The 21,899-nt window shown below is 43.9% G+C and overlaps 1 protein-coding gene across 1 annotated transcript; it reads left to right on the top strand.

Annotated features, from left to right (window-relative positions):
• The first annotated feature begins 6,041 nt into the window (after positions 1–6,041).
• LOC120695005 lies at positions 6,042–9,271 on the top strand. The gene is made up of 3 exons (XM_039978337.1): positions 6,042–6,101; positions 7,869–8,717; positions 8,831–9,271. Exons 1-2 carry the CDS (start codon positions 6,077–6,079, stop codon positions 8,702–8,704), a joined length of 861 nt encoding a protein of 286 aa, XP_039834271.1. The 5' UTR covers positions 6,042–6,076; the 3' UTR covers positions 8,705–8,717; positions 8,831–9,271.
• The last annotated feature ends 12,628 nt before the right edge of the window (positions 9,272–21,899 follow it).

The raw sequence follows: 21,899 nt of genomic DNA, 5'->3' as shown, positions 1-21,899 counted from the left end.
ATGGAGGCGAGCAAGCTAGCCGCGGCGGCGGCATCTCAGCGCGTCTCGCTATCATCCGGCGTCCATGAATCTTCATGCCGCGCTCCATCTCTGTTATTCTCCTGTGGGTATCCTATATGATGATTGAACTAGAACCAGATCTTTGCATGCCCTACCTAGCTAACCCCAAGTGCAACGGAGCATCTGTCCACTGGGCAACTGTGGAGAACGATTCTTCTTCTTCCTCGTGGACACACAGCTTGCCTGGCCATAGCAGGTATCAAGGTAGTTGGTATACTGACAAGCCTGCACCATTATCGCGGCTTTGGAAATATTATTGTCTGTAGAGTTTTCAGCTAGCACTTGATAATACTATATTAGTTTTCATAATTTTATACTCTACCTTGCTCTTATTTACATTGATTGATTTGTTGTATACACATATAACTTCATTATACTATATGTTATGTTTAAACAGGTCGACCCATTATACCTATTGAGTCAACAAGGTCATATATATAGATGATAGATTGGATCGGCCCGTGGCCTCACAAATTAGCCCTGAGGCCATAGGGCCAGGTCCAAAGTCAGATCCGGGCGGGCCCATTCCCATCTTGAGCGGGCAGGCAGCCCAGCAGCTAGATCCACGCACAGGGGCAGCAGCGAGACCTCAGCGTCAGCTCCAGTGCGAGAAGCAGACGCGCTGTCCACCACGCACGGCTAGCTCGTCCATTCGCCGGCGGCAGATCGATCGACTGCGTGCAGCCACTCAGCCTGCAGCCACCACGCACGCGGCAAACTTGTCTCTGCACTCTGCAGACCGTTGGCAAGCGTGATCTGTTACATCGATCCGTCCATCACACACATTAACGTCGCCGTCGTCGTCTCTGGATCCATCGATGTGTAAGAGGAAATTAATGTGTGCAACGAATATGACACCATTTATGCCATTTCGAGTGATTTTGGTGATCGAATGACAACGCAATCAATGAGACTAATGGTTTTGTTAAAAGAACATTTTTAGATCCAGGGATGAAGTAAAAAGGCCATGCAAAACAAAACACGAAGAAAGAACTCAAAGAAACACTGAATTGGAAGAGTTTTGCAGAAATCAGTAGCACCGGTTGAACCGATGCCTAAGCATCGGTGCATCCGATGGTTGTCGGAAGATCCAACGCCCTGGTGTTTGTGAGGCACCGGTTGAACCGACGGCATCACGACAGGCATCGGTGCATTGGGCATACTATGTTCCAGAGACGATGTCAAGCGCCCAGGAGAAGTTCTTTCAGCACCGGATGAACCGGTGATGCATCGGAGCAAAGCACTGGTGTAATGACGTCAGCAGAAGAGAAGAAGACCAACGGCTAGTTGAGTGCTGTGAGTGACCGGTTTAACCGACGGGCAAGCATCGGTTCAACCGATGATCACTGTGTCAGCTGTCAGGAGTTCAACGGCTCCTTCGGGTCTTAGAGTGACCGGATGAACCGGCGCTACCCCTGCCAGAGGTATCGGTTCATCCGATGATACGCAGATTTCTGCTGACCATTGGAGCAACTGCTACAAGACTTGGTGGCCTATATATACGTCTCACCCCGGCCATTTTGAGTTTGCTGGAGTTCAAGGAAGTCAAATACACACCCAAGAACCACTCCAAAGCCATCCAAGAGCTTAGTGTTCATATCCTTAGCCCTTAGCACACTTTGATAGTGTTGTGTAAAGGATTAGCTCTTAGTGAGTGAGTTTGCAAGGCCTTGAGCCCTTATGCTGCGGTTCTCTAGTGAACCAAAAGAAAAGCTTGGTGCGCCGGCCCCTTGGAGCTGTGAAGCTCGCCGGCAACGTCATCGACCCTCCGACTTGGTGTGGAGCGGCGACGACACTTTGTGCGGGGGACGCGGAGACTCCATCCTTTGTGGAGAAACTCCTTAGTGGAACCCGGGGCCAAGGTGACCGTGATTGTGTTCACGGAAGAGACTTGGTGGCCGAGTAGCAATACTCTTAGTGAGTGCTACAACAATGTGGATGTAAGTGTGCCTTTGTGGCTAACCGAACCACGGGATAAACACCCGCGTCAAGAGTTTACTAGCTCCTATCCCGCTCATTAAGCTTCCGCATTTCATACTAGCAATTTGTATGCCTTTACTTTCATAGAGTAGTTTCTTGATAGAAAAGGCTATAGATTGCTAAACTCTTTTGGGATAGAGGTTTCACACTAGAACAACCATAGTTGCACATCTAGATAGCTTGTTTTAGTTTAAGTTTTGTGCAAACTAGTTGAAGCCATAAGTCTAAATTTTTAGAGTGCCTAATTCACCCCCTCCTCTTAGGCTAGAGCACCCGATCCTTTCAATGTGGTCGCTAGTGTACCGTTGGTAAACTGAATTGCTAAAATTCCAAAAACCAAGAGTAATTCTCATTTCTCAAAACTGAAACCAACCTGCTGCTTGGATTAAAATGGAGCTAACTAGTGTGATCATTGGCTGGATTGCTCTTACCGTGCTTTCACGGTGCAACACTGGGGCGCTCGGGGTGCACGTAGGGGTGGCAAAGGGCCTCAAATTTGAGACTAGATATTCTAAGGGTCGACTCTTATATTATACAATTTTGAACTGAAAATATATAAATGTCAAGTTAGATCGTGAAGAAAATCCGGTCCTTCGCTGAGAGGTGCATACGTGGAACTAAATGATTTTTTTCTTAAAAGTGTAAATTGGTACCGATTCAGGCAATAATTCCAAATTGTGTTCCATGGGAGGTCAAGTGAAACAGTTAGTCAGTCCGACCGTGTGGCATGTAGCATTACAAATTGGTTCCGATTCAGGCAATAATTCCAAGCACTGTGTGAGTTGTGACTGCGTGCATGTGTGTGCGTGGAATCATGTCTCATCATGTGTGCAAGTACTTGAGTACTTACTTATTTTTATATCATTGAATATTCTTTACACTTGGTCACACCAATATAATTTCACCGTCCTATAGTGCTTCTAATCTGTCCATTTCTCTCGGTACAAAATCCCAAGTGGGTGATTTTGATATCCCTGGTTAAATTAATTAAGCAAATGACAGGTGTGGTATTGAAACATGTGGCCTCAGTTATAATAGTGAAAAATAGTAGTATGCCAATTATTATACATACAAAAATGATAATGAAACGTGATGACATTATACTAGGCAAAAAATTGAAAATATTGTTTCTGTAAATAAATCCAATACTACCAAGTGCATATCACTAATCTAAAAGTCCTTCACAAATTAATGGTCGAGAGCTTTGAATGAGTGCAAGTACATATACCTCCACAATTAGCAATAAACAAAGAGAGATTACACAATTTTTCCTCTAGGTGACGATCACAAGTACAAATAGACACAGAATCAGCCCTGGGGTAGTTGAAAGAAAAATACGAATTGCCGTGCATGTATGACCTGTGCGATGCGACTAGCTGCCATGTCATCACACACATCCGTTGAACATAATAATATTCCAGAAATAAAATGTTCCGAACAAGATAAATAAAAATAGAATGTTCCAAAATAATATAAATAACTATTGTTCTAAACCATTCTATTTTGTTCTGGGACATTATTACCACCAACAGATATGTGCGATGATATAACGGCCAGTCGCACGTGCGATGAATAGACGCCCCTATCTCTTATGGCTTTATTGTGATAGATCGAGCAACAATCTTTCTAGAACTTTGGAGCACGCACGCAGCAGTGGTCCAGCTGAGCTGCCCACAGCGATGCAAGCAAGCGTGCAGGCTAGCAGGTGGTCCGATCCTCCATTTTCGTCCAACGATCTCGCACTGTGTGGCGGCGTGGCGCAACCAATTGGGAGCGTACGGCGTGTCAGGCGAATCCACGGCACGGATCCTCTTCTCCGTTGGCGAGTCTCCTTGAACAGATCCACACCCTCTGCAGGCTGCAGCTCACAGAAAACAATTCCCCGGCCGTCCCGAGAATCTTGCATTGTAGCAAGGACCGTTGCATATGGGTGCACGCAAACTAGCTTTAGGGGTATTTGGATCCAATTGCTAATGCTCCAAAATGCTAAATTTTAGCGGTAGACTACCCAAACAAAAGTGCTAGGGTGTGATAAACTTTTTTTTTTGGGTTGGGGGGGGGGGGGGGGTCGATGAGTGATAATAGATGCCACTCACATTTAAGCCAGCCAAACAGAGATTTATTTGTGACTTTCTCAGTGGCGTGGGGACTGAATGAGTGTATTCAGATCTAGCTTCTCTTTCTTTAATAAAAAGTAAAGATTTAATATCCCTTCTTACTAAATTGTAGGTCATTTTGCCAAATCGAGATACATTGCAGAACATAAATTGTAGGTCATTTTAGCAAAGCTAGATATATGTGGTAATAAAACATATCTATACATAGTGTATATTTATATGAATAGCAAAAAATATATATATTTAGAAAAGTCAAAACGATTTATAATTCAGAACAGAGACAATATACTAATACACTACATAATTAAGCTAGCAGAATTAACTGGTGGGTGATTATTGCTAGCGCACTAGTTGTTTTTCGTTTTAGAATTTTGTAGTTGACTTGGGACGGAGTGGGTGACGTCCAGTCATCGTCGTGACCCGTCATGTCTTTGGTTGGTAGTCGTTATCAGCGTGAAATTTTTCGTTGTCATGCTTGGGCCGTTTATTAATTAGGGTTTCTAGAATGTTTCCTATGATTTAGAATTTTGTACTGGAAGGGAAAATAATACCTACTTCTCTTAATCTCTTGATCACTGGATTTACCTGTTTCGTGCATATGCTGAAAATTCAAAGACGAGGTACGGTCGATCTGGCGTTAAATCCTGCGGGGTCCGCAAAAGGAAAAATCTTGGGGTCCCGGCCGGCAAAAGCTAGAACAGACCCCGTTTTTCAAGTTGGCTACACTCACACAGTCGATAGAGGAAAGCAGGATCGTCACGTGTGAAATCGTGCCAGCCGCTCTTGGCTGTCGACAGGAGGACCAGTTGTATCTTCCCGTATGATCCTCTTGCAACCGTGACTTCTTCCATGTACGATATACTCCCTCCGTCCTGAAATGTAGGTCATTTTAAGATTTTTCTAACGGATTATGGAGATGGAGAAAAGACTCTCATACCCATAATTATTAAGCATTAAGACTCTATTTGATTATTAACTAAATACCCCCTCCGTCCCGCAAAGACTATTCATTTAGCCTTCAAATTTTGTTCGACAAAGACTGTTCGTTTAGATTGTAATAAAGTTTATCTAATTAGAATAATATCAAATACCATGAAAGAATTATATTGGGAAGGGAACGAAGTCAATCAAATATTTAAGTAGGTGCTACGTATACCACTTCAACAGAACCACAACATGCCAAATTTTAGTGTTCTTGGTCTCCATGTTCGTCCAAATTAAAGTTGTAAAATATAGTCTGCCTTGAACGTATAAAAAAATCTAGGATTCAGCAGGACGACATTACATGTATAGAAATAGCTAGGAAATATAAATGTATCGAGGTGGTTTAAAATTAATTCATTTTGGCGTAGACAAATAATCGTCAAATCTTCAAATATTTAGATGCACATGCATATGCACTCCACATTATTATACTACTGGGAAAAGAAGAGAGTACTGGGACCCATTACTAATTAAAAAGATTTTCCGGGAAGAAGCCAATAATTATTACATGCTTTTGGGTCAATAGGGGCCGGTCTGTATTGTAGCAAACATACCACTATTATACCATGTGTTGGAAATAAATATTTCAGTTAAGATATTGTGATCTTCACTATTAAGGAAACGTTTAAACCATCTAAACGTGATTAAGGAAAGCTAATGATAAAACCCTAATGGGCTGTGATCAGCAGGCCCATTAGGCCCGTTTCCAGAGGCTGGCCCCCAGCCCCACAGTGCCTATAAATATAAGGTCGTGGTTAGCACCTTAACCCAATTCACGTCATTCTAAAACCCTAGCCACCGCTAGTCTGATCGCTGAAGGCACTGGAGGGGTTTGGAAGGCCAAGCACTCCCGTTTGGCGCCCGGAGGACGCCGATTCGCTGCTGCATCTTCTACACCGACAAGAACGCCTACTTCCTCTACGGATCAGGCGTAAATGGCTGCTGCAACTGCTAACGCTGGTATAATGTTTACCAATTTATTCCGCATTAGATTGATTTGTCATGAACTAGGTTATGTTAAGATCTTGGGTTATTAGCCTCTAATGTTTAAGCCTGGCTAATTCTAACAATCGGTATCATGAGCCATCTTAACCTAGTCATGCACGGTCAATTTTGAGCCATGTTTATGCCTCTGATTTTCGTCGGTTTAAGATGCAATTAGATCCTGCATAATGGCTTTTATGTGTTAATCATGCGTGATTAGATCTAAATCATGGTTAATTAAGTTTCTAATCACGAGATTAGATCTAATCTAATTCGGTTTAGGTCAAGTTTAAGATTAATCTTGATCTGTATATGAGTTAAGTATCGGATTAGATGCAATCATGCCTGAGTAATGAATCAGTTTAAGTTAGTGCCATGATTAAATCAAGTAATCAAGGTTAGGGTTTACTTTTGCTTACTGTTTTCCCCAAATTTATGCCACTGTTAAATTAACTCCCGCGAAATTAGATCTAAATTCATGAGATTGGATGCATCAGTAAGCATGTAGAAGAAGAGGATTGCAAATTTCAGATCGCATAAGAAAATCCCAAATCTCATGATGAATCCTAACCCTAGATGAGCATCAGTGGCTTACCTGTTACCTACCTCAGTTTCACCATGCCGTGCGCATCATGCGCGTACTGGCCTGGCCAAATCCCACCGGCTAGGGGCTCTGCATGGCGCACGGCCAAGACCGGCGGCCGGGGACCCGCAGCGCCCCTGCCCAGCCGGCTCGGCCCCACCCGCTGCGCACCTGCGAAGGAGGCGCGACGCGCGGGCGCCCGCTGCGTGAGGAGCAGCGGCGGCCACACCACCAGGCGCTCGATGCGGGCCCGCGTACCGCGCGTGAGGCGGCGACAGCGGCTGCCCAACGCGGCACGGCCCGCACGCGGAGCGCGGCAGCCGGCAACACACGGCCGGGGCCCGTGGCCCACGCGGGCACGTGGTGCGGAGGCTCCAGCAGGCGATGCCCATGAGGAGGTGGCGCGCGGCCGAGGCTCTGAACCCCGGCGGTCCCGGCCTGCACCAGCGCCATGACGAAGCGGCGCGGAGCAAGGCTCCGGCGGCTCGGGACTGAGGAGAAAAGGGAGAGTGAAGTGACTTAGGGTTCTCACTTCTCATACATGTCTCCACTCTTTTATATGAAACCACATCAGTTTGTGGCCTTTGGATCATGACGAACGGTCCAGATTGCTCCGCATTAGGGTTTCGTGGGATGGGCCAAATGGGCCAAATGCGCAGATTGGGCCGCGCGCGCAAAGGAGAATTTTTGGGCCCTTTACGTGTTTTAGCCCAGTTTTGATGTTAAAGTCTTATTCTTTTACTGTTTCTTATGATTTAAGCTCAATTTAATTGTTGTTATGTTAAAGGCTTTAATTATTTCTGTTGCACTTATTATTACCAGCATTATGTTAATTAATTTCCATGAGTTATTTAAATGCTTTTAATCATATTTTAATTGCATTTATTCACTGAAAATTATGTTCATCCACCATAAGCAATTAAGATGCACTCTATTTAAATGGAACCATCGGGAAGTTTATTTAGAGCACTTGTAATTAATTCTGACCATCGTTGATTTAATTATGAGTTTTAATGATAAATTTCGTTTATTTTCCCCATCGGTGATGCAAATTGAAATTTATGTATGATTTTAATCAGACCATCGTAGGATTAATTTCATACTTCTTATGCGCATCTTAATTGTGAGTTTAATTAAGTTATTGTTCTCATGATTTTCAGTGAACACTGTGACGGGCTACCTGAAGTCCATTGAGCCCCTAAATGGCACCAACTACCCCAGCTGGTATAAAGATGTTCAGGTGGCCATTGCTGTGTGCGAGTATGATCTCGCATTACGTCAAGACAAGCCAGCAGAGCCCACTGATCCCAATGGTGATCGTACTGCCATTGAGAAGTGGGAGAGATCAGACAGTATGGCCAACATGATCATTAAGAACACGATCACTCCGGCCATCTGTGGTGCTATTCCTGATAAGGACAATGATGGTAATGATCTGAGCGCCAAGGCATACCTTGCCAATGTGGAGGAGAACTTTAAGAGTTCTTCCAAGACTTATGCTAGCACCCTGATCATGAAGATGCTGACTTCACAGTATGATGGGCAAAGTGGAATCAGGGAGCACATCATGAGCATGTGTGACATGGCAAATAAGCTGAAGACACTGGATATGGCTATCTCTGATGGTTTTCTAGTGCACTTCATCATGACTTCTCTGCCAGCACAGTACAGTCCCTTCAAAATAAGCTACAACACTCAGAAGGCGACTTGGAGCATGGCTGAGCTCATTAGCTACTGTGTTGAGGAAGAAGAAAGGCAAAAAGCTGAAAGGATGAAGGATGCTGTCAACATGGTCAGCGAGCGCTTTGGGCGTGTTAGCATGAGCAACACTCCTAAGCATCAGGCTGAGTCTGGCAGCAGCAGGCAGCATAAGAGAAAGTTTAAGGGCCATAAGAGCAAGGCCGTGTCACATAAGAAGACCTCTAATGAGAGGCTGTGCAAGTTCTGCAAGTCACCTAAACATGAGCAGAAGGATTGCCATGGATTTAAGGAGTGACTTAAGAACAAAGGTACAATTACTGATTATGTATCTTTTATTGATGAATCATTCTTAGTGAATTTTTCTCCCAATACTTGGTGGATTGACTCAGGTGCCACTGTGCACATTTCCAATTCACTGCAGGTATTCAGTTCGATCCGAACTATAAGAGAGGGGGAGCGAAGTCTAAGAGTGGCTGATGGCAATGAAGTGAAGGTTGAAGGCATTGGGAGCTTCAATTTGGAGTTACCAGGCAGCTTCAACCTTAGTTTGCATGATGTTCTTTATGTTCCCAGTTTGAAGAGAAACCTTATTTCTGTTTCACATTTAGATAAGTCGGGACATATTTGTGAGTTTGGCAACTCAGTGTGCAACATTAAATTTCATAATTTAAGTGTGGGCCTTGGTCATTTGCAAGGCGATCTTTATTTGCTCTCTCTTGATAAAGTTTATTCTGCAATGAATGTGGATGATGTATCGCATAAGCATAAGCGTGATGATGAGACTTCTTCGAAATTGTGGCATTGTCGTTTGGGCCACATTTCGAGGGGGAGAATTGAGGGTCTCATAAGAGAAGAGATACTCCATTCATTAGATCTCTCAGACTTAGATCAACAATGTGTTGATTGTATTAAGGGGAAATTCGCTAAGACAATTAAAAAGGAGCTACTCGGAGTTCGGGCCTATTAGAAATAATTCATACTGATATTTGTGGCCCGTTCCCAGTAAAGTCTGTTGATGGTTTTGACTCGTTCATTACTTTCACAGATGACTTCTCTCGTTATGGTTATATTTACCCCATTCGTGATCGATCCGAGTCATTAGATAAATTCAAAATATTCAAGGCTGAAGTGGAAAATCAGCATAATGTCACTATTAAATTAGTGAGATCGGATCGAGGTGGTGAATATTATGGGAGACATGCTCCATTCGGCCAAGTACCTGGACCATTCGCTAAGTATCTTGAAGATAATGGTATAAAGGCCCAGTACAGTATGCCGGGCGAACCACAGCAAAACGAAGTTGCTGAGCGTCGTAATCGTACACTAATGGACATGGTACGTAGCATGCTTAGTTATTCTACTTTGTCTGTGGAGCTGTGGATGGAAGCATTAAAAACAGCTGCACACATACTTAATCGTGTTCCTTCCAAATCTGTGCCAAAAACACCTTATGAGTTGTGGTTTGGGAAGAAACCATCACTTAATTATTTGCGTGTGTGGGGCTGTCCAGCCGAAGCTAAGTTATTTAATCCACAGCAAAAGAAATTAGATGATAAGACGGTGAGCTGCTATTTCATCGGATACCCTGATAAGTCTAAGGGATACCGATTCTACTGTCCTGATCGTTTCACTAAGTTCGTTGAGACCAGGCAGGCTGTATTCCTAGAGGATGCAGGAATCAGTGGGAGCTTTCCGAGGAGGGAAATAAATATTGAAGAAATACGGGCTGAGCTTCCCATCCCGGTGATTCAAGAAACAGTAACACCTCAGTTAGTGCCGCTGTTCGCTCCTTCCGTTCAGAGTACACCATCTGTTCAGATTACGCCTCCTGTTCAGAGTACTAGCGCTGCTCCGCCTGTTGAAGTAGCTCCTGAGCCTGCGAGTGAACAACAAGCTGAGCAAATGGCGCCTAATGCTGAAGTTGAGAACCCTGTCGAGGTACCTCAGACTGCACCTCAACCAGCACCTCAGCCTGTTGAACCATTAAGAAGATCACAGCGGGCTAGAAAACAGGCAGTTTTCCCTGATTGTGAGACATACTTAAGTGAAGACATGTATGATATTGGGAAAGCTGATGATCCTAACTCGTTTAGAGAGGCAGTATCATGTGAGAACTCTGCCAAATGGGTTGAGGCCATGGAAGAAGAGCTTAAGTCCATGAGTTCCAATGATGTTTGGGATCTGGTAGATATTCCTAATGGAGTCAAACCAGTAGGCTGTAAATGGGTCTACAAGACTAAACGTGATTCTAAAGGGAATGTCGAACGATTCAAAGCAAGGCTTGTAGCCAAAGGTTTTACACAAAAGGAAGGGGTTGATTATAATGAAACTTTCTCCCCTGTGTCTAAGAAAGATTCATTCAGAATCGTTATGGCGCTAGTGGCTCATTATGACTTAGAGCTACATCAGATGGATGTTAAAACTGCGTTCCTTAATGGTGACTTGGATGAGACCATCTTCATGGCACAACCGGAAGGTTTTGTTGTGAAGGGCAAGGAACATTTAGGATGCAGACTTAAGAAATCCATTTACGGGCTTAAGCAAGCGTCAAGACAGTGGAACCTTAAATTCGATCAAGTGATTAAGAAATTCGGATTTAAAGAGAATGACGTGGATAATTGTATCTACACTAAGATAAAGGGTGGTAAATTTATAATTCTAGTGCTTTATGTGGATGATATCCTATTAGCGAGCAGTGATAAGCGTATGCTGCATGAGACAAAGGGATTTCTTTCATCAAATTTTGATATGAAAGATCTTGGTGAAGCCTCTTATGTTCTGGGCATTGAGGTACACCGAGATAGGACCAAAGGAGTACTAGGATTGTCTCAAAAAGCATATATTGAGAAAATGCTTAAGAGATTTAATATGGATAAGAGTAAGGCCACACCTGTTCCATTAGCGAAGGGCGATAAGTTTAGTGAAGCCCAATGTCCTAAGAACCAATTGGAATCAGATGAGATGAAGGACATACCTTATGCTTCAGCTGTCGGAAGCCTGATGTATGCACAAGTCTGTACGCGTCCTGACTTAGCATTTGCTACCGGAATGTTTGGAAGATATCAGAAAAATCCCGAAAAGGTCCATTGGGTTGGTGTCAAGAAGGCATTACGTTACTGCCAAGGCACTAAAGACTTCATGCTCACATACAGAAGATCAGATAACCTTGAAGTTGTGGGTTATACTGATGCTGACTTTGCTGGATGTGTGGATAGTAGGAAATCTACATCAGGATATATCTACACGTTAGCTGGTGGAGCTATATCATGAAAAAGCTCTAAGCAAAGTTTAGTTGCAGCGTCGACGATGCAAGCTGAGTTTGTGGCATGCTATGAAGCAACTGGACAGGCTGTTTGGCTTAAGAATTTTATTCCGGGCCTCAAGGTAATTGACAGCATTACGGAACCTATAACGTTATACTGCGATAATCAGTCTGCAGTATTCTTTTCGAGTAACAACAAGTCAAGTGGTGCTTCCAAACACATTGACCTTAAGTATCGTGTTGTGAAAGAAAGATGCCAGGATCGAACCATTAAGATTGAGCACATAAGAACTAATTCTATGTTAGCGGATCCGCTCATTAAAGGCTTACCACCGAACGTGTTTAAGCAGCACGTTACTAATATGGGTTTGGTGGATAGTCTTTAGGTCCTGGTTTAGGGCCATTATGACTCCCAACTAACGAATAAGCGTTCTACCGAGGTGTTTCAGTGAGACTGTGGGTAATGGGGTCCCAGTAGTGCATCAAGCTACTGACGACGCATTGGTCCGGTACTTTCTGTTACTACTAAGGGTGAACATTAGTATGATACGAACATTAGCCTTAACCGTTCGATCAAGTGGGAGAATGTTGGAAATAAATATTTCAGTTAAGATATTGTGATCTTCACTATTAAGGAAACGTTTAAACCATCTAAACGTGATTAAGGAAAGCTAATGATAAAACCCTAATGGGCTGTGATCAGCAGGCCCATTAGGCCCGTTTCCAGAGGCTGCCCCCCAGCCCCACAGTGCCTATAAATATAAGGTCGTGGTTAGCACCTTAACCCAATTCACGTCATTCTAAAACCCTAGCCACCGCTAGTCTGATCGCTGAAGGCACTGGAGGGGTTTGGAAGGCCAAGCACTCCCGTTTGGCGCCCGGAGGACGCCGATTCGCTGCTGCATCTTCTACACCGACAAGAACGCCTACTTCCTCTACGGATCAGGCGTAAATGGCTGCTGCAACTGCTAACGCTGGTATAATGTTTACCAATTTATTCCGCATTAGATTGATTTGTCATGAACTAGGTTATGTTAAGATCTTGGGTTATTAGCCTCTAATGTTCAAGCCTGGCTAATTCTAACACCATGCACTACCGCGCAAATAGTCTACTGGTCGCTCATGACGACATTAGTTGAAGGTAACAGTTGGTGCCCTACGTAGCTCAATCGTCTCCATATGTTTGCTGGATTATTACATGTATTTTTTTTCTCTTGTATAGCATGGACGACATGAGAGCTATATATTTTGCGTGTCTGGAGGGCAGCGTCTAAATCAGTGATGTAACAGTACGATGAGCCTAAGTTCTTGCTCTCCTCTCTTCTACAAATTCACTAATCTGGTCACTACGCCATAGACAATTTCTAGGGCCAATCAAAAACCATTCCTAGAGCTGGAAAAATAAGATAATTCTAGAGATGCAATCTTCAGCCATGGTCAAATAAGGAAGACGGGACCGAGAGATGACTGATAAAAGAAACAAATGGGAGATCAAGAGGGGAGGGGAGGTGGCCGGGGTGATGCGGCTGGGAGGGGGAGATGGCAGCGAGGCAGTGCGGTAGGAACAAGGGAAGCGAGGGAGTGGAGGAGCGCGAGTGGTGAGACAGAAAGAGCGCGAGGGAGAGGAGGGGCGTGAGACGGAGAGAAAAATAAAATAAAATGGCGGATACGAGGTACTACCGCCGGGTCGTAGTATAAGAACTGGTGGTGATGCGCCCATAGAACCTATCAGTGCCAGTTTGAAAGGGAAAACAGGCGGTAGTAGACTGTCACCGATGGTTTGGTTCAAACCAACATTGATAGGGCATTTGCAGTAGTTGGTTCTGTAGTGTCTTCTGTTACCAAGACTCACTACTACAACAAAACATTAACCACGATCTTTAAAAATGACCTCTGAGGCGGGCACGATTTTTAACCGTCTCGATTAATGCCTGCGATTAACCGAGGCGGTCATCTTTTATTAACCAAGGCAGTTAATCAAGGCGGTCGCCTTTAAAATGTCCGCCTCGGTTAATACAGATTATCTGAGGCGGTTGTTTTAAATCAAATATCTTGATTAATTGATTAATTGAGACGGGCACACTATAAGACCCACCTCGGAAAATACCGAGGCCCAAACAAGCCCAGAAAGGCTCGTTAACAGGTGTCCATATATATAGTGGAGTTAGGGTTTCTTTCAACTATCATCCATCACTCTTCTTTCTCTCTTCTATCTCCCCACGAGCTCTCTCTTCTCTCTCGTTATCCTGCATGCGGCGTCGGGAGCCGGCGAGCAGCGGCAGCCCTCGCGACGGTGGCAGAGCGCGAGTGGCGGACACGCACGTGCGGCGGTGGTGGAGCGCGAGTGGCGGCTGCACGTGCGGCCGCGTGCGAGCTGCGGTGGTGGCGGCGTGTGTGCGCGTGTGCGAACTGTGGCGGGGCCGCGTGCGAGCTGCAGGAGGCAGTAGGCTATTGAGCTGTGGCGGCGGTGCGCGTGCGGCGACCAGGGTTCAACCGGTCAAACCGGTCCGGCCCGGTTCCGGTTTGGGCCGGTACCAAACCGGTCCAAATTCAAAATTTAAATTTGAATTCAAAAAATGAAAAATTCCCAAAAAAATTCCTAAAATTACTTCAAGGTGCGACGAATCTAATGATGTCAAATTTTCTCAAAAATTCATTCATTTAGTATAGTTTGCCGGGATTTGAAGTTAAACAAAAAAAACGTGCATACAAAAGTATACAAATACAATGTAAAAGTAGTACAAAAGAGGGTTGGAGGGTTCATTTAGGCTAAAATATGTTATAAAAATATTTATTTAGTATACTTTGCGGGCATTTGAATTTAAACAAAAAAAATTTGAATTTGGCCGGTTACCAGTCAAACCGACCGATAAACCGGCCAAACCGGCCGGTAAACCGGTCAAACCTACCGGTAAGCCGTTCCGAATCGGTTGCACTGCGGCTTTTGAATTCAACCGGTTTGGACCGGTTTCCGGCCAAACCAGACCGGTATACCGGTACCGGACCGCGCCGGTTTGGCCGGACCGGTCGGTAAGGTTAACCCTGACGGTGACATGCGACCAGCAACGGTGGTACGAGCTGCGGCGATGGCCGCGTGCGACCTTTTTTTTTTGCAAGAGGTCGGTGAGCGGGACCTTGGACGGCGCAAGTGCGGCAGGCCTCACCCATACCTCCTCCACCATGGCGCAGGCCCAACGGTGCGGCGGTGGCATGGAGGCCCAGCCTCGACCGTCCTTCCCCACGGAGGTCTCTCCCACCACCTCTAGCTCCAAATTGGGCCATGGGGCTAAGGAGGCGCGGGCCGCCAGCTCAGGCCGCGGCGGATCTGGTGAGCAGAAGCAGGATTCAGCGAGCAGGGCCGGATCCGGCCTCCCCCTTGAATGGGCTCGGCGGCCCTGGATGGGCTTGACAAGCCTATCCATGGACTTCCTTTTTTTTGTGTCTAATTGATTAACCGAGGCGATTGCATTAAAAGATCTGCTCAATTAAATATTAACCGTGACAGTTTTTTATACACGCAGAGAAAGTGACAGCCGCGAACGAATTGAGGAGGAGGCGACGGGCGCGGGTGGTCTCTTGCATACGCAGCCAGGCCACTTGCATTACTCAGGTGGCCCGGCTATGCGCGTTTGGTCGCCGACTGCCCGCACGTCGGCCTCGCCGCGTCCATGCCGAAGGTCCACCTCGCCGGCGTCGCTGTCGCGTGCGTGCAGTGTGGTGTACTGGTGTGCTTAATTCGCAGGTACTCCAGTATGGACACAGTTATCCTTCCCCGGCCCGTTTTTTTCCTTCTGAAAACAAGTCTGACGTACGCATGCTGCATATATATGGGCAAGCAAACATGGAATCCAATAATGCAAGGGTACGGCGATGTACCCCTCTTCGATTCTGCACTGGATCATTGATGAGAGTTCTCCAGAAAAATTGGTAAGCAGGCAGTGTACGCTCCCCGGCCCGGCCTTTGCCTTGTCGATAGCATACAATTCGGTCTACCAATGCTTGATGCTTTCATCACGTTTATTGTTGCCACAGTTAGCAAGATTGGAGCAGTACCGTACGTTAATCATAACTTCAGCTTAGCTCGCGGTATCCCAAACAGTGGCACAGAACGAACTAGGTAAACATTATTATGGCCTATTAATAATTGAATGTCACGAATCTTGTGATTTATATGCTCAATCATACTCTCTCTCTCTCTCTTTTTTTTCATTGAGATGTAGCTTATTATTGGGAGCTTCCTCCTACCTCTGAGCTAGTCTCCAACAGATGTGAATAGTAGGGTAGCTAGCTAGGATAGGCACATCATTGTTCTGAATGGAGCCGTTCTAGAACTAGAAGAGGGGTTTCCTACTCCTAGGGTCAGCTCCGTTGTGTAGTGGAGTAGCGTGGTAGATCATGGCCTCATGGGGTACGGTGGATATTTTGGATGGATCGCACTGATCACTTGGTGTTGCATAGAGAACTGAGGTCGGTGGTACCTGCAGCTGCAGGGAGTTTTGTCAAACCGGGTCGTCGTCGTCGAGCGCACGGCGCTCCTCCGGCCGGCGGGGGGGACCGGCCCGGGCTGGCCACCTGCACGAAGGCTGGCGCCACCTAGTCCGCGATTAAATGGATCCATTGTATTGGAAGCAACAAGCTGGGTGTCGTTGTTCGGTCACTGTTGGCAGCGTCTATCTTGATTCCGGCCGGCTGGCGTCGTACGATCTGATGGAATGAGCTACCTCTCCTAATCATCATAATGTCCTGTTAATCTCGATGTGACAACCCCTTCAATTTGCACTTCTAGTATGTATATATATATACATATACATATACATATATACATACATATATATATATATATATGTATATGTCATATATAGTAGCATATATGTATATAAGTACGTAGTATATATAATCGTATAATCGATCTCTCATCATGATGAACAAGCTACAGAATCTATACTATTCTTCACAGGTAGAAGCAGTATAAACTGTAGCATATTAGTATTACGTCTACGTAGTTTAGTTACATGTAGGTGTTTAAGAGTTACCAAGACACAGGACGTATACACACACACACAAACACACCTGTCTCTGTCCCAGTGACAGGGAGGCATGCAATGGCTCTGAAAGCGATTGTCGGCATCCCCTCCATCCGCCACATGGACACCACCATCGAGTGATCGAACCAAGTTGCATGAGTGTAACTGTGTAAGCAAGCAAGTTATTATTAATGCTCTGCCCAGCTCTCTAATTCTTGCTAGCAATGCGTGTCAAGCTGGTGATGATCCTTACTAATTTTGACAAAAGGCCGAAACTAAACGACTTTATTAAGAAGAATCTTTGCGTGCATAGCAGTAGTTTAATTTGTGTGCCCAAAGTAATTTAGAAGAGGAGGAGCACAAGATCTCTACTCTCTAGTAGGTACGTGCATTTTTATGGCACAACGCCTTGCTGCTCCTCTGCAGTTTACAAAGCTGGCACATTGCGACCAACACATTTGCGTACTGTTTGTCGTCCTTGATGACCTTGAGCACTAGTGGTGGATTTAGGATAATTCTTAGGAGAGGTTTATTTCCACCTGTAGACAACTTCAACCTCTCCTCGCAGTGCACATTGATCACAAAAAAATGCAGGAGGGACTTCATATGGCTCCAACAACAGTAGGAGGGGCTCCAGACCCATGGTTGACTCTCCCCCGGCCCTGACATGTACTGCTTCAAGGAAAAACATTCTACGTACCCCCAGTACCCACCCACCCACCACCACATCGTTGGTTTAGGTTTTGGACAAAAATAATCAGCTGACGAGTTAGAGCATTCATTATTAGTGGCTTCTTAAATATATCTAGGTTTGGAAGATAAATAATCACACATACATTTACATTGAAAAAATAGTTCCACCATATATATTTAAATTTTAATCGACAGTAGTATAGTTATATTTTAATATCTAGGAATAGTGGTGAAATGTAGTTTCTTGGAGATGATGCTGTGTCAAGAACGTTATTAAGTTCTTCTGATTTTATCGGAGGGCAGTATTAGACACTTTATGATCGGTGAATTCACATGCCTTCTCAAATAATAGTTAGTTACAGTCGCCTGCTTTCAGAATGGTGTTGATGAACAACGAAAAGAATTGAATGGTGTTGATGAACAACAAATAGTTGTGGCTTTGTACAACTCCATGCATGCATGAAGCTGGAAAAACAAGAAACATTAATTTGTGCCTATTCTAAAATAATAAATGATGCCAATGCGCCGGTCGAATCGAATCGGATGCCGATTCTCAATCATGCATATGCCATTCTTCTGGAAAAAAAGAGAGTATATTATCGTGTCTCAACTTTTTGTCTTATATATATACATATATCCTTAATTATGTACTGATCACAGTTCAACCCAACCATAATGTGATTTAGAAAATAAGCCATGTGTCGTCGTACTCGTAACTAGCTATACCAGCAATGGTCCGATACGACAACCGATTCATACTCTCTCTCTCTCTCTCTCTCTCTCTCGCACATCATGCAATATGCAACTTGGCAAGTTGGCGCCGCCACATGGATGCATGGTAGTTAGAGTAGTTATACACTCCAATACCTACGTGCCTAATACGTACGGATCACTTAGTAGTACGCTGCTTAATAATTTGGGTACAAAGCAAGATCCTGAGTTCCTGACCAACGACCAACATGTCCCGGCCGCACACATTCTCTGTTCTAAAGTAACCTATCTATCTAGGAGCTATAGTACGTACCAACAGAAGGATTAAGTTCTCAATTAGGACCAACACAATCATGGCAGCCATGTTAATTAATGCGGAAAGATGACCGGACCGTGCTGGAGAGAGTGGGCTTTGATTAGCTATTAACATCCTAATCCGGTTTAGGTATGTGATTAGTCAATAGATTAGCGAAAGGGTGTGATGGGACTGTACTATCATATATCACCGGCCATATCGCCGGTCCAGCGGGAGATCGGCCGGCCATCGCCGTCGATCGTTGCTTAGCTGATTTTGGAACCTTTGGAGCGAAGCGCGGCCGAGCTGAGCTGCCGGCGGGGGATGGATCTGCAGATCGAATGGAATTGTTAATTTTCTGATTAGGATTTCGCCGAATCTAATGATGTCAGTGGCGCGCAGAATGGGGTGAGTTAACAATTAGCGGAGCCTAGCTAATCCGGAAAGGCACTGCTCCACCACCGTTGATTTTGATTAGTAGTAATAATTAACCAGTGGAAGCTGCTGATGTCACGCAATATTCGCCTGGCTTTTGTTAGGCGGGTCTGGCTGCTATGTGCGGAAGCCTGATGGATTTTTAATCCGTGTGTATGGAGGTGGTTAGTACTATATTTGTGCATGTTTTGCTATAAGAGGAAGTATACACGTATGCTGGTCAAAAACGCTCGATCGCCCGTCCAGCAGTTTTATATGTGTTGTATATGGATGGGGACTTTCGAATTATTGTTGATTATAAGTGTATACAGGGATGTTGGTTTCACGTTCATGATGAGAAAAGTTACCTTTCTCAATCAGAAACCCTGGCTCCTGCCGTTGTACTTTTACCTTTCTCGTGTGGTGGCAAGATGTCAAAGTATCTAGAAGGGTAGTGGTGGTTTGCAAACTTGTACTCCCTAGCCCTGCTCATGCGGGTTTAATTTATCTCTCAAATTGCAACTTGGAATAATTGTTTCCTTATTAACCATATATATATATATGATAGTAAAGCTTATTATGACACTCAAAGTTGTAATTAATCTAAATATTATATTAGTGAAAATCATGATACATAGACAGAAGGTTAAACACTAATAATAAATAGCAAATCAAGTGAACATTTATTTAAACGATATGTGACTAATAGTACTGTTGTGCTCACATACATTTTCTTAAAATTCACCTATAACTCAACATCGTCGAGCACTCTTGATGAAATAGTACATCTGCAGGCATCAAAACCTGCTAATGTGTTCAACAATTTGCTAGATATTTTTGAAATATTACATGGCCTATATATAGGTGTGTGAAATCAGACATTATTACCTTCGTTTGATATTATAAGATGTATTTCGATTTGTTATGATGTAGTGTTGGCTGATTATTAGTCTGTTAATATGTTATTTCTATGACGACACTAATTATAATTACATGTAGTTACTTTTCAATTCCAATCTGATGACATCAATTTTGTGTCAAAAGTTTATATATTAGCAAAGTCATTGTTGGGAAAAGGCTTGGTCTGAAGAAACAAAATAGTACTTCTTGTAATTTCAAACTGATGTATGGAGTAATAATTTAATACCCTTATTACCTCTCATGTCTTGTCTTCATCTTTATTTGTTATTACCTCTCATGTATTGTCTTCATCTTATTTGCGGAATGTCATATATTTGCAGCCGTCCAATGAATACTCTGAATGAACAGTCCTGGTCTGTTCATTTGAATGCATGGATGGACCAAAACGTAAAATTGGCCAGCCACATATACATACCCGCACATATACACTAGCTGGTCCCCATGCATGCATTATTCTTAAGCCATTGAGTGCGGCAACGTTGTCAGCCAATCAAGCTCTCTCTGCGTGCAACTTGAATGCCCTAACCACCACTTGATCGAACGGTCAAGATAGAGGAGTGTCGTTTATAATTTGTAACAAGTTTTGTAACTCCCTCCACTAAAAAAGACATGGTTTCACACTACTGTAGTAAGGGTATTTGATCCTATACATTTGTCGCAGCTTCGATATACTTTGCATCACGGAAAGCCTAGGATCTATAGTCCCGGCTGCTACAACTGGGACTACATGGGGTTGGGAATCTGGACATGATGTAGTTTATGTAGTAGTGTCATTTGGATGTTCCCATCTGTAATATATATGCAAAGTATATCAAAGCTGCGACAATATGAAATTAGCTTTCAAAGTTGTCTAGACCAGCATTTTCCAATGTTCAATTAAAATTTATTTAAAAAGTATTAATGGTCAGAATTTAAACGTGTTGTTGATTGTACAAATAAATACTCCAAAACAACACTGTTTATAGTGACTAAATAAAGAGAGAATACTGCTATCATATGAGGCATGAAGATGTTGGATCTGACCCGCCAGATCTTCTCGGTAGATCGGTCTTCAACTATTGGGTGATGGGTAGATTGGATGGCAGGGGTCCGGGCCATTATATTCATGCATTGCAAATTAAACATAGAGGTGGGTTTTACAGTTTTTAATGCTCTGTTCTAAAGTGGTTTGTAGAGGACATGGAAATTTCTGGTCTCTATGCATACGAAGTGCATGTGTGTTGTATGTTTTTCCTAGCTTTGCTAAGGAGTCATACATAATGATATGTTGTGGCAGAAGCTTGTGGATATGCACATGTATTCCGGGCGTATTTCTGTCGTTTTGTTTATTTTACTTCTATCCCGAGCAATGCAGTAATTTTCCATTAACGAAATGAAAAGATCAAGAGCTGCACCTACCTATTCCTCCCCATGCTTGATTGCTCCATGTGTCAGACTAATGCGCGCGGTACGTATACGCACGTCGCTATCGTAAACCCAAGCAACATAAAAAGTCACAAGAAAGAAACACAAGTTGCTTTCGCGCCATCAGCAAGCCAACCTTTTGAATTTACAGAGATGGACGCCGCGCCGCAGAACAAATAAAAAAAAGTATGCGTCCATGTCAAGAAATAAATAAATCGACCTGGATGTTTATTAGCGAGTAGGCAGCAGGTCACCACATCTCAAGGCCAGGAGAACTTCCTCTTGTTAATAATGATCGGCTCGATCGGCGGTGCTTGCTGTTTGTTAATAATAAACGGGGCTTGTCAAACGATACCGTGCTTGCTGTTTCACAATCTAATTTATCGTGCTTGTCCTGCGGAAGAGCGATGTCATATCTCATGAAAGTGATTTCAGATTGCGTTTCTTTGATCGATATTCTCTGGATATTTTGTCCTTTCTTCGTTTCCCTCATCAGGAATCGTTTTTGTTCACTCTTAAAATGATGAAAGTGTCCTTGTTTGGTCCCATTTGCTAATTTGACATAAAAATATATCTCTAACTTTCATGATGAAAACATAACTATAAATTTAATGCAACATATGTGAGCAAACGAAATATACCTTACTACAGATATGATCATTGCAGATCACCGCCGATTTTAAGCAAACCGGCAGTATCACTGCTGGTTCCAAATGGACCCGGCGGTGATGCACACTCATCACCGCCGATTCGTAATACCAACCGG

This window comes from Panicum virgatum, chromosome 1K, assembly GCF_016808335.1.
Source record: "Panicum virgatum strain AP13 chromosome 1K, P.virgatum_v5, whole genome shotgun sequence".
In the NCBI taxonomy this organism is placed as follows: Eukaryota; Viridiplantae; Streptophyta; class Magnoliopsida; order Poales; family Poaceae; genus Panicum; species Panicum virgatum.
This window is presented reverse-complemented; position numbering and strand designations above follow the sequence as displayed.